This window comes from Pollachius pollachius (genome assembly GCF_949987615.1).
Source record: "Pollachius pollachius genome assembly, chromosome: 15".
Taxonomy (NCBI): domain Eukaryota; kingdom Metazoa; phylum Chordata; class Actinopteri; order Gadiformes; family Gadidae; genus Pollachius; species Pollachius pollachius.
Genome location: NC_136948.1, coordinates 22,688,555 through 22,701,365, shown reverse-complemented (window position 1 = coordinate 22,701,365; position 12,811 = coordinate 22,688,555). Strand labels below are relative to the sequence as shown.

The window sequence follows — 12,811 nt, the reverse complement described above, 5'->3', positions numbered from 1 at the left end:
GGGACTTGAACCTGATTGCACACCAAACCCGTGGGGACCTCGTGTGCGGTGAGGACCTGAGTCCAGGTCCCCAGAGGCACAAGCATTGCAAATGAAAGAAAACACAATTTTAACATGCTTGGCAATGTACCCCTCAAATCCATTTAGGTCCTCGTCAGGTAGGTTTCACCGGATTTAAAGGGTGTGTGTGTGTGTGTATCTGTGTGTGTATGTATTTTTCGGAATGCACCCCTACTGGTCAGATCTAGAATAACTGTGTGTGAACTGTGTGTTCACCTGACATATCAGGTCCCCACCACACCCACTGCACCCCCACCCAAGCCCAACCCTAACCCGGCTCCACGAGATCATCGAAGGCCTGATGAACTTACTGGAGGTTTTAAGAACAGTGTGTGCACCTGACATATCAGGTCCCCACCACATCAACCCCTCCCCCACCTCCAAGAGATCATAGAAGACCTGATGAACTTACTGGAGGAATTTCTTACATTATCGACTGGGGTTTCCACAATATTGCTATGGGTTTGACTACAACTAGAGGCTGAAAACTCTAGTCTTTATTAAAATATGACAATGAACCCATCTGTGCCCTGTTAATTTAACAACTAATTGTGATATCCCAGGAAAATACAGTTGCTTTCATAATAAATTGATCAGTTTGCTAATTCACAGGATGATTAATTAATACAGTATTCCCTAGTATGTTTTATAGTAACTCCTCAGTAGTTACTGAATAAATGTCACTTAGGGCCCCAGTTAGGGCCCCAGTTGTTACTCATTTGTTCCTCAGTAACTACCCACGTTTTTGCGTACCTTATTGTAAAGTGTTACCGAAACATTTCTATGTTGACACTGTTTGGATGTATTTCATGACTCCATCATTAGTCTGATAAACAGCTGTGATGTGTTGCGCTAAAGCCCAGAGCAGGAGGAGAGAGCAGACTCCCCTGGACCCAGCTGTGTCTCCATGAAGAGGGACTGGTCTATGGGAGATCCTGGACAGTTTAAAGATGGAAATCAGTCTATTGAGAAGAAGTGAGGATTTAAACAGTTATTGCTCAGAGGTGGTGTGAATGAGAGGAGGGTTATGGCTGTTTTAGTGATGTGGTTGACATGGTGTGAATGATTGCAACTGTTTGTTCGTCTGAATTCTACATTCTCCATTCGCAAACAACATGAACAATTATGACTATTGTAAAATGACACATTTTTACTTGGAAAAGTCACTTTTCTGCCTGGACAAGTGAATGGTAAATGTATTTATCCGAGGGACAAGGCCTCATAATAAAGTTGATGTTGACACACACACACACACACACACACACACACACACACACACACACACACACACACACACACACCTTTGCTGTTGTGCAAGCTGTGATGGACACTTGTAGACCAATACTATTCTCAATTCAGTCCATGCTCATTTTATTTAAAGTAAAATATTTACAAGCCAGGGCAACATGTTTGTTTTCGGCTGTATGGCTCTGTTGGGGGAAACTGGAATAGATCACACCGATCTTCATTTCCTCCCTTGCACCGCTGCATCTCCAGATACGTAGAGCTACAGGACGCTACACCCTGAGTCTTGTTATCTGTGGTCTGTGTGTGTGTGTGTGTGTGTGTGTGTGTGTGTGTGTGTGTGTGTGTGTGTGTCCGGTACCCGCTCCCCGTTGTGTCGTGGTCAAGGATAGATCTCACTGCGAAGTCAGGGTTTAAGCCACACACAGGGTTTATTAGCAAGACGGAGAACACATGTACTCGATCTAGGGTCTCCGAGAGCCTCTAGTCCATTGGGGTTTCGAGCTGTTTCCCCATGTCATTCCTGCTGGTCCATCATGCGCTGGAAGGTGGCCGGAGCGCCATGTACACCGAAGGGGAGGACGGTGTACTGGTACAAGCCCCCTGGAGTTGAGAACGCCGTCTTCTCCCGGGCCGCCCGGGTCAACGGTACCTGCCAATATCCCTTGGTCAGGTCCAGGGTCGTGAGATAACGGGCCGGACCAAGGCGTTCGATTAGCTCGTCGACGCGGGGCATGGGGTAGGCATCGAACTCGGACGCCTCGTTCAGCCTCCGGAAGTCATTACAGAAGTTATAGGTCCCATCTGGTTTTGGTACGAGGACTACCGGGCTGGACCAGGCACTGCGCGACTCCTCGATGACCCCGAGCTGCAGCATCCGGCGTACCTCGGCCTGTATGGCCTCCCTCCGGGCCTCCGGGATCCTATAGGGGTGGACTCTCACCTTCACTCCCGGCGCCGTCCGGATATCATGGTGGGCGATCGTGGTCCTCCATGGCAGCTCGGAAAACACGTCCCGGTGCTGCATGACGACCTCGTCGAGGTCGTGCTTCTGGGCCGGGCTGAGGTCCTCTCCCACCGGTACCTCCGGGATCTCGCGTCGGGCCGCCAGCGCCAGGGGAGCAGGGTCAGGGGTCCACCCCCCCCCCCTCCACTGCTTCAAAATGTTAATGTGGTATATTTGGGTAGGCTTTCGCCTCCCTGGTTGTCTAACCCGGTAGTTTACCTCCCCCACACGTTGAACCACCTCATGGGGTCCCTGCCACTTCGCAAGGAACCTACATTCCGCCGTGGGGACCAGGACCAGGTCCCCAGGCTGGAAGGTTCGCAGCTGGGCTCCCCGGTTGTAGACCCTCGCCTGGGCCTGCTGGGCTTGCCGGAGGTGTACCTGGACGATGGGCCACACCTGGGCCATGCGGTCCCTCACCTGTTCCACATGGTCCAGGGTGGTGCGGTGGGGGGATGGCTGGCTCTCCCATGCCTCCTTGGCTATTTCCAGGATGCCGCGGGGCCTTCGTCCGTACAGCAGCTCGAAGGGGGAGAATCTGGTGGACGCCTGGGGGACCTCCCATACGGCAAACAATATGTGTGGTAACAGCTGGTCCCAGTTCTTACCGTCCAGGTCCATGGCCTTTTTGAGCATCTGCTTCAGGGTCTTGTTGAACCGCTTCACCAGGCAATCCGTCTGGGGATGGTAGACTGAGGTCCGAAGCTGCTTTACCTGCAGGAGTCTGAGTAATTCTTTCATTACACAGGACATGAAGCAGGAGCCCTGATCCGTTAACACCTCCTTGGCTATCCCTACCCGGCTAAACAGTAGCATTAGCTCCCGGGCGACCGCCTCCACGGTGCCTGCGCGCAGGGGTAGCGCCTCGGGGTACCGGGTGGCGTAGTCCACCAGTACCAGGATGTATCGTGTCCCCGGCTGGTCTTGGGAAGGGGCCCCACAATGTCCAGTGCTTTTCGTTCGAAGGGAGTTTCTATGATCGGCATGGGGATAAGGGGGTTTCTGACTGTGGCCCGAGGCGCTACCCTCTGGCACTCGGGACACCCCTGACAGTGACGCTCGACATCCCTCTTTACCCCCGGCCAATAGAATCTCGCGAGGACCCGTTCCCGGGTCTTGTCCATGCCCAGATGGGCTCAGAGGAGGTGGGTGTGGGCCATGAACAGCACCTTGCTGACGTATGTGTGGGGCACCACTAACTGCTCCCTCTTTGTGCTGAAGTGTGGGTGCGGGAGGTGACTCACCGAGTCTCGGGTCTGTCCGTCGTGGACCAATACGTGCCTCCAGGCATGTTTCATGGCCTCGTCTTGGAGCTGGGCGGTGGCAAACTGGCCGGGTCGGGCCGAGCCTTCCCCCCTCCCCGGCAAGAAGTCCGAGAACTCGGTGAGGGGGGAACTCTCCGGCTCCTCCGGGGGATCTAGCTGCTCGGGTGCCGTGAGGGTTTCCGGGGTGTCGGGGGAAGGTTCCGGTGACCCGGTCCGGACAGGTCCTCTTCCCGTGTGGAGCGGGGACCCCGGTGGGGAGGGTCCGTTCCCCTCGGACTCCTGGTCCTCCACCGTCAGCTCTCCGGGGGATGACGGGAGCCTGGTGGCCCCGTAGGCCTGCCGAGCTCCCCTCGCCCCTCCGCGGGGAGGTTCTCTCCGGCTCCGGATTTCTCGCGCCGGGTCCCACAGCCGGTGGAAGATCGGGCAGTTCCTTCTGATCAGTAGCGGCACCAGGCGGTGGGATACGATCCCCGCCCGAGCCGTGAACACCCCGTGTGGGGTCCGGACGACCACGTGGCAGGTTTCGTAAGTTCGGGTATCCCCGTGCACGCAGGCGGGTTCCCCTTCCCTTCCGCCCGCCAAGTCGGGGCGGAGGAGGGTGACCACGCTGCCGGTGTCCAAAAGGGCCTGCGTGTCCCGATTCATAACCCGCACCGGTATGGTCGGGCTTCATGACGTCCCCTGCGCCCAACAGGTCGCCAGCATGCAGGGCCGGCCCGTCCCCTTGTCCGCGTAGGCCGACGGCATCGACGTGTCTCGGTCTCCCGGGCAGTAGCGGGCGAGATGGCTGGGCTGGCCGCACTCGTAGCAGCGCCTCCCCTCGCGACTCTCCTGCATCCCGCTCGGCAGGTCGGGGGAGGGTGCCGGGGCCCCGGTCGTGTGTCCCCATTGGTCTCGGCGGGTCTTGACGAGTCGTGGGGTGTTCCGGTTCTGGCGCTCAGGTGCTGGGCCACCTGCCAGTTCTCCAGCTGTCGGACCAGGTCATCCACTGTGTCGGGATGGTGGTGTGCCAGCACCCGTCGGGCGTCCGGCGGGAGCCGACGAAGGGTGTTGTCTATTATCAGCCTGTCGATAGGGCTAGGTCCTTCTCCTGTTGCCAGCCACCGCTTCACCAGTCGACTGTGCTGGGCGATCTGCGTCCGTACGGCGCCCCGGACGTCGAATCGCCAGTCATGGACGCGTTGCACGCGAGCCGCGAGGTTGTGACCGTAGTACGCCAGGATCGCCTGTTTGAGGGCCGGGTACTGTCCGGCAGTCTCCGCCGGTAGGTCCTGGCTCGCCTGCTGGGCGGGCCCGGTGAGGAACGGGGCCACAATATGGGCCCACTGCTCCTCTGGCCAGCTTTCCCTCTGGGCGGTCCGCTCAAAGACCTCCAGGTACGCCTCCACGTCGTCGTCGGGCCCCAGCTTGGTGAGCCGGCTGGCAGGGGCAGCGGTCGGGGCGGCGCGGACGGCGTGCTGGGTGAGCCGCAGTACTGCCTCGCGGAACAGGGCAATGCTCTCCGAGGTCTCCCGCTGCTGTTGCTGGGCGGCCGTCGCCGCGGTTCCGTCCGGGTTCTGCATGCCGGACTGGTGGTGTAGTGGGGTCCTTCAGACTGCCTGCATTCTCCTTCATATGTGGTAGCCCGCTTCCCAATGTGCCAGGTTTCAGGTACGAATCACACGTTGAACAAGGGTTAAGCCGCACTCTGCATTTATTCAACAAGAATCAGAAATACTCGATCTAGGGTCTCCGTGAGCCTCTAGTCCGCGGGCGTGTCGAGTAATCCCTTTGTGTCGCTCTTCTCCCGTCTCCCGCTCTGTGGTCCTTTTTAAGATGGCTCCGGGGCTTTCTCCTCCCTGCGGCCAGGTGTTCCCCATCTCGTGATTGGGGGGAGAGACGTGGTGCTCTCTGTCACCGGTTGGTAGGTGGCGGCGGTATACCCCGTCCACCACTGATTCTCGGACCCGCCCGGGCCGAGGTTTAAGGGGCGGGATGCCACACTGTGTTTGTGTGTGTGTCTATGTGAGTGTGTGTGTGTGTGTCTATGTGCGTGTGTGTGTGTGGTGTGTGTGTGTGTGTGCACACTATAACCTACTCAATGACTCTTTCCTTGGGGTTGGACAGTCCCAGAGAGTCCAGTCCTTGTTTACCGATGACCTGCAGAGAGAGACAGCTAGTTAGCCACTGGCTGTGGCTAACTAGCTGTGGCCCACAGCTAGTTAGCCACAGCCAGATAGCAACTGCTAGTTAGCCACAGCCAGTTAGCCACAGCCAGTTAGCCACAGCTAGTTAGCCAGTAGTCATCAGGTCAGGTCTCCATAGAGTCATTCAGTAGGGTTGGTTAAGTGCTCTCATACTGGGACTGGTTCTGCCTCTCCGCTGGTTTCCCGTTCCATGCCACTCATACAGATCCCGCCCCCCGCAACATGATTGGTCGACCAAAAGTCTGTGACCTCCATGGCCCAGCAGCTCAAAGATGGGCGGGGCCTTCCTCTGAGGTGGGCTTGGCCTCCTCTCTGAGGTGGGCGTGGCCTCCCTCTGGGGTGGGAGGAGGACAGGAAGTGCATGGGGAGGAGGACAGGAAGTACATGGGGAGAAGGACAGGAAGTACATTGGGAGGAAGACAGGAAGTAAATTGGGAGGAAGACAGGAAGGGGAACATGAAGAGGAAAGAATACGTTTTCTATCTACAGTGGTTTCAGTTGGCTTGCTAAGGTGAGGCCGTCCAGTACACAACACTGGACTACACAATGCAGTGACGCTGTGCAGTACTCCCAGTACTGGAACATGGCAGCACAGCCCCAGGAGGAGCCCTGACCTGAGCGCGGCCGCAGACGGCCTCGTAGACGGGGTGGAGGGCTGTGACCTGGTAGTCCAGCAGGTTGGTGGAGACCTGGGCCAGCTGGGGCTCCTCCAGGTACCAGCCCAGAGCCTGCACCTTCTGGGGGGGGTCAGGGGGGCTCCCACCGCACACACGCCCCGGGGCGGACCCCAAGGGGCCCTAACCCCCAGATGAAGACTATCTAACCCCCCTGTATCTGGTGCTGGTACCTCCCCCCCCCAGATGAAGACTATCTAACCCCCCTGTATCTGGTCCTGGTACCTCCCCCCCCCAGATGAAGACTATCTAACCCCCCTGTATCTGGTCCTGGTACCTCCCCCCAGATGAAGACTATCTAACCCCCCTGTATCTGGTCCTGGTACCTCCCTCCAGATGAAGACTATCTAACCCCCCTGTATCTGGTCCTGGTACCTCCCCCCCCCCAGATGAAGACTATCTAACCCCCCTGTATCTGGTCCTGGTACCTCCCCCCCCCAGATGAAGACTATCTAACCCCCCTGTATCTGGTCCTGGTACCTCCCCCCCCCCAGATGAAGACTATCTAACCCCCCTGTATCTGGTGCTGGTACCTCCCCCCCCCCAGATGAAGACTATCTAACCCCCCTGTATCTGGTCCTGGTACCCCCCCCCCCCCAGATGAAGACTATCTAACCCCCCTGTATCTGGTCCTGGTACCTCCCCCCAGATGAAGACTATCTAACCCCCCTGTATCTGGTCCTGGTACCTCCCCCCCCCAGATGAAGACTATCTAACCCCCCTGTATCTGGTCCTGGTACCCCCCCCAGATGAAGACTATCTAACCCCCCTGTATCTGGTCCTGGTACCTCCCCCCCCCAGATGAAGACTATCTAACCCCCCTGTATCTGGTCCTGGTACCTCCCCCCAGATGAAGACTATCTAACCCCCCTGTATCTGGTCCTGGTACCTCCCCCCCCCCAGATGAAGACTATCTAACCCCCCTGTATCTGGTCCTGGTACCTCCCCCCCCCCAGATGAAGACTATCTAACCCCCCTGTATCTGGTCCTGGTACCTCCCCCCCCCCAGATGAAGACTATCTAACCCCCCTGTATCTGGTCCTGGTACCTCCCCCCCCCCAGATGAAGACTATCTAACCCCCCTGTATCTGGTCCTGGTACCTCCCCCCAGATGAAGACTATCTAACCCCCCTGTATCTGGTCCTGGTACCTCCCCCCCCCAGATGAAGACTATCTAACCCCCCTGTATCTGGTCCTGGTACCTCCCCCCCCCGAGATGAAGACTATCTAACCCCCCTGTATCTGGTCCTGGTACCTCCCCCCCCCCAGATGAAGACTATCTAACCCCCCTGTATCTGGTCCTGGTACCTCCCCCCCCCAGATGAAGACTATCTAACCCCCCTGTATCCGGTCCTGGTCCTGGGGGGTCTCCCCAGCTCCCTGAGGTCCAGCCCGGTGCAGTCCTCCTGCTCCTTGGTGCTGATTGGTTTACGTTGAAGGTGAACAGGAAGTGACACGCCCCCGTTACCATGGCGCCCCATGAGGGCACGAAGGAGGCGGGGCCAAAGTCAGGGCCCCCATTCATCCTGCTCCAGCTGGGAGGATGAGAGAGAGAGAGAGAGAGAGAGAGAGAGAGAGAGAGAGAGAGAGAGAGACCGGGTCAGAGCAGGTAGAGGGGAAATAGAAAATATCAACTCATCAGGTTCAAATGTGCTCATGGCTCTTAAAGGGGATGGGAGACGGCACTCTCATTGGTTTATTGCACGTTACGCCCAAACCACACCTACGGGAAATTAGGCTACTTCAGGGCAACCCTTTTTAGTTTTGCGTCGGGCGCAAGACTAATGTATCCACCATTATAATAGCAACAGAGGCAGAGCCCCGCCCACAAAGCTACTTCCGTTTTGCGCTTCTCACTTGCGTTTCAAACCGCTAAAATACGGCTCTAGGAGTCTATCAGCGGTGTTCTGAACAAGCAGGAAGCTTTTCTGACAGTTTTTCTCAATTGTTTAAACACGTTTTCTGAAAATATAGCTCAATTTCTCAAAACGCTAAGGACAAATCCGAAAAGAGTTTACCATTTTGTCAAAACTCCACAAATCTCTTTCAAAATGAACCACAGCACTCAATACCATGTTTTCTCATCTCAAAACTGATTTTTTTCCACCAAAACGAGAAACACAATGATCATATGAATATCTATTAGAGAGCATCAATTAAACACTTGTGTGATACATTTAAAACACTTCCATCAAAATACTGTTTACCTTTGTTTTGACTTTATGAGGCCATGTTACATATTCAAATGTATACAATTGTTTAGAAAAAACGTCTTTTTTAAAGTTGCAATTATGTGGTACATACAGTATAAATATTCTTGCCATATTTTAATACAATACTGTGAATATATCACATCAATATTGCATTGACACAATTGTATCTCGATAGGATACAATGCATATTTGTCTATCCAATGAGCTTCAATGGGCTAAACTCACAATCCCACAGAGTCATGCTGTACACCTAGAGTTGATACTGCAACATTGTTGGAGTTCTGAAAATACACCAATGTTACCAATTTTGGCAAAACTCACAGTACAGTAATTGCACTGATAAGTAAAATGAAAAACACTACAGTAAGAGAATGTTTTTTCAGGGGATTTAATGATTAAATCAGTGCACAAGTTCAAAACTGTAACTTATTTGTTACTGTAATACAGTTAAATGTTCAGCTGAACTGACTGCAAAAAAAGCTTCCCTTAGGCCAAAAAAAATAGAAAGATTATAAATGAGGTGAAGGTGAAACAGATCTATATGTGTTCGATTTCTGCTAATTTCTAAACTGTTTGTAAAGACTGCGTTGTGTATTTCTCCCTCGTAGTAGTAATTCTTGAAGTGGAATCAAATCAACTTGCCAGGTTGGGTCAGAGGGTTGAATAGCAGGTTTATTGGAGGATGTAATACAGCACAGGTACAGATTTAGGTGGGATAGTCTCAGTGTAGGAGGAGAGGAACAGTCTCCAGACGTGCTCCTTGGCTGTCGATCCCTCTTCTCACCGAACCAAAGGTTTGAGGCCAGTATTATAGGAAAGAAAGCGTGAATAACAAAATAACAGTGTCTCCCTTGATAAGGTATATGGCGGCCCTGGCTATGTCCCAGACGACCGGGTTGGTTTGTCCTTGTTGGGACATCACAAATGATGGAATGGAATGTTGGAAATAACACCTTGTACAGTAGGAGAGGCACTGGCCTGGTCCTAGACTAAGAGATGTGAACACAGAGAGGCATTAAAATACACCAACATTCTACATTCCTCCCTCTCCATCAAATTAAACGTAGTTTAAAGATCACCCTTTAAAATGACAATTCAGTGGATCTACTGGTAAGAAATTAACAATTATCTAAATCAACAAAATGAAGCATAAAAGGCAATAGCAAACATAAAAAAGTATACTCATCAACCACAAGTAAACCAGGTGTAGGCTAATTAAAAAATAAAAAAACTCATTAGGTTACTCATGATTAAACCAAAACAGATTTTAAATTGTAAAATAAAGGAAATGGACTGTCCAGACACCTCCCTCTGCTGGGCGGTGAAGCTCCACCTTTCTCTGACAGCTCTCTCTGTCCCCAGCAGAAAAGTGGTTCTGTTAGTCTAACAACATTAAAGGGCCCAGAGGAAGGCTTAGCCTTAGAAACGTTGGGGAGTTTGGGGCACCAGACCTTGGGACGGGGTGGGCTCTCTAACACAGCTACCCTGAGGGGGGGCAACAAGATCGGGTCAGTCCCCGGGGGGGTCGGTTGGGGGGTCGGTCATCCGGTGAAACACACAGGGAGATAACTCGATGACCACATAGAGCATAATAACGGAAAGGACAAACGGCAGAGCCATTTGGACTATCTGAGAAAACATAGAGCCACCCAACCCGCTGAGCCATCCCACACATGTAAATCAGTCTGTATCCCACCTCCATCCTGATCAGGCCAGAGCAGCTCATCTCCAACACAGCAGAGCTCACCTGAGGCCTCTTCTATGCTCTCACACATGACTCAAGGGTTCTGCCAGTTGAGTTTCAACAGGAGAGAAGTGAGCGAGACCAGTTGGTAATTGGGTGTCTCACCCTCCCCCCCCACCCCAAGCCCCCCTCACACACCCTTCATGTGTGTGTGTGTGTGGGCGCATGGTTGTGTCATGTATGCATTATGTAATGCATACATACATGTACTGCATTAAGTGTTATGTATGTGCACGCGTGTGTGTTAATATATGAGTGTTGAGAGAGAGAGAGAGAGAGAGAGAGACTATAACTGACACAGGGACACTGAGGCCCCTAACCCAGAACACAGGGACCCTCAGAACCCCACTGTGTGTGTGTGTGTGTGTGTGTGTGTGTGTGTGTGTGTGTGTGTCTGTCTACACCCTCACCCCCCCCCAACTCCCACTCAGAGACACTGAGGCCCCGCCGACCCCCGAGGACCCTACCCAGCACCCTTCGTGTGTGTGTGTGTGTGTGTGTGTCTACAACCGACAGAGAGACGCTGAGGACCCCTCCCCTACCACGACCCCAGGGAGGAGGTCCTCCTGGGTGAAGGAGGACCAGAAGGTGTGGAGGTGTGTCAGTGTGTCTGAGGACCCTCCTCCACCTGGGGACACTCTGTAGAAGGACAGAGAGCCAGCAGGCCGGTCCAGATACACTCCTACTCTGGTGGAGCCAGCGGGGGGGAGAGGGAGGACTGTTACTGTACCGTTGTACCAGGAAGAGTAACCACCATCATAACAAAAAAGACCCCAGGACTTGTTGTTCCGTCCAAGCCTGCTGTCACCACCCTCTCCTCTCCTTGTGATTCCTCTGTATGTCACTCCTATCCAAACACCTCCTTCCCTCTCTACCTCCCAGTAACAGCGGCCAGTCAGAGCCTCTCTACCCAACACCTGCTCCCAGTAGTCAAATCTCTCTGGGTGATCCGGATACGACTGGTCCTCTCCAACCAGCGTCACCTTCCTGTTGTCCTCAGACAGAGAGAGGAGTCTGTGGGCCGTGTTGGGGTCCAGGGTGAGTTCACAGGCATCTGAGGGAGAACCAGACATGATGAGCTGCTGAACCGCTCTTCATCCTCATCATCATCACTGGTACTGATCTCCTGAACATGACATGTGAGGGGGGGGGGTCATGTGATGTTATAGTAACGCTATTGCTTCAGACTCCGCCTTCACCCCCCCCCCCCCGCCCCCGAGCCCAGACCCTCCCCTCAGCACCCTTTGTGTGTGTGTGTGTGTGTGTGTGTGTGTGTGTGTGTGTGTGTGTGTGTGTGTGTGTGTGTGTGTGTGTGTGTGTGTGTGTGTGTGTGTGTGTGGACCCTCAGCCCCATCTCCCCCCCCCTCCCCCGAGCCCAGATGTTATCGTCATGATGATTGGACAGTATTAATATATGGAAGATACATGATGTCAGCCATCATCCTCATTCCCAGTAGGATCTGATCTCACTTCCTGCTGTGTGGATGGACTTTCCATCTCAGTAGTGAGTGTGTGATGTGATGAATCAAACAGACACTTACACTTCTTTAGAGCTGGTTTCAGCCTCCACACTCCACCGTGCTCCACACTGGGGGGGAAACAAAGTGAGAGCAGCATGTTGAAACATTCACCTTCACCATCGGCCGTCTCATAACGTTGTACACAACGTGAGTTACAGCTGCCTCTTCAAACCACTTCATCTAGCAGCGGCTTGAATCCTTGTAGGAGACTTTGTCCCTGAGTGGTGAGCTGTCCTCTCCATACCTGAGAGTGTCCAGTCTCCAGCGTGGATCCTCCAGTCCAGCAGAGAGCAGCGCAGCTCCAGAGTCTCCTGGGTGATTGTAGCTCAGGTCCAGCTCTCTCAGATGGGAGGGGTTGGAGCTCAGAGCTGAGGCCAGAGAAGCACAGCCTTCCTGTGTGACCAGGCAGCCAGACAAGCTACACACACACACACACACACACACACACACACACACACACACACACACACACACACACACACACACACACACACACACTATTATATTTATTCTGGTTGAGAGCAGTTCATACTAAAGTGACCACATTTATGAAGTGTATTCATTCCATTTGTAGGACAAGGAGAACAGGAAGAGTAAGTGGGGAGATGACATCATCACAGACATCAGAACTTCCTTCACTTGGATGTGAAACAGGATCTTAAACAAATGCTCCTTTCTCAATAGCTACAACTCAATGAGATATTGTTTGGTTAGAGTCAGGAGAAGTCCGCTGTGTTTGGTACGCTGAGACCGTTTCTTCACAGGTTCTAACATTGTGTAGAACCAGGGAGAGTTTTGTCAGCAGGCAAAAGAGCAACAGAAAGGCATCGGACATGAGCAGCACTACACCAAACTAATGTGAAGTTAATAAAGTCCATCTTTAATGTTCAATATGATT

At 53.4% G+C, this 12,811-nt stretch overlaps 1 protein-coding gene across 1 annotated transcript; it reads right to left on the bottom strand.

Annotated features, from left to right (window-relative positions):
* Positions 1–10,862: 10,862 nt before the first annotated feature.
* On the bottom strand, positions 10,863–12,339 carry LOC307086839 (stonustoxin subunit beta-like; the record flags this gene model as incomplete). Its single annotated transcript, XM_079752187.1, has 3 exons — positions 10,863–11,447; positions 11,935–11,981; positions 12,158–12,339. Coding segments are annotated over 3 exons (780 nt in total), but the record flags the coding sequence as incomplete, so codon positions are not given.
* Between the last annotated feature and the right edge of the window lie 472 nt (positions 12,340–12,811).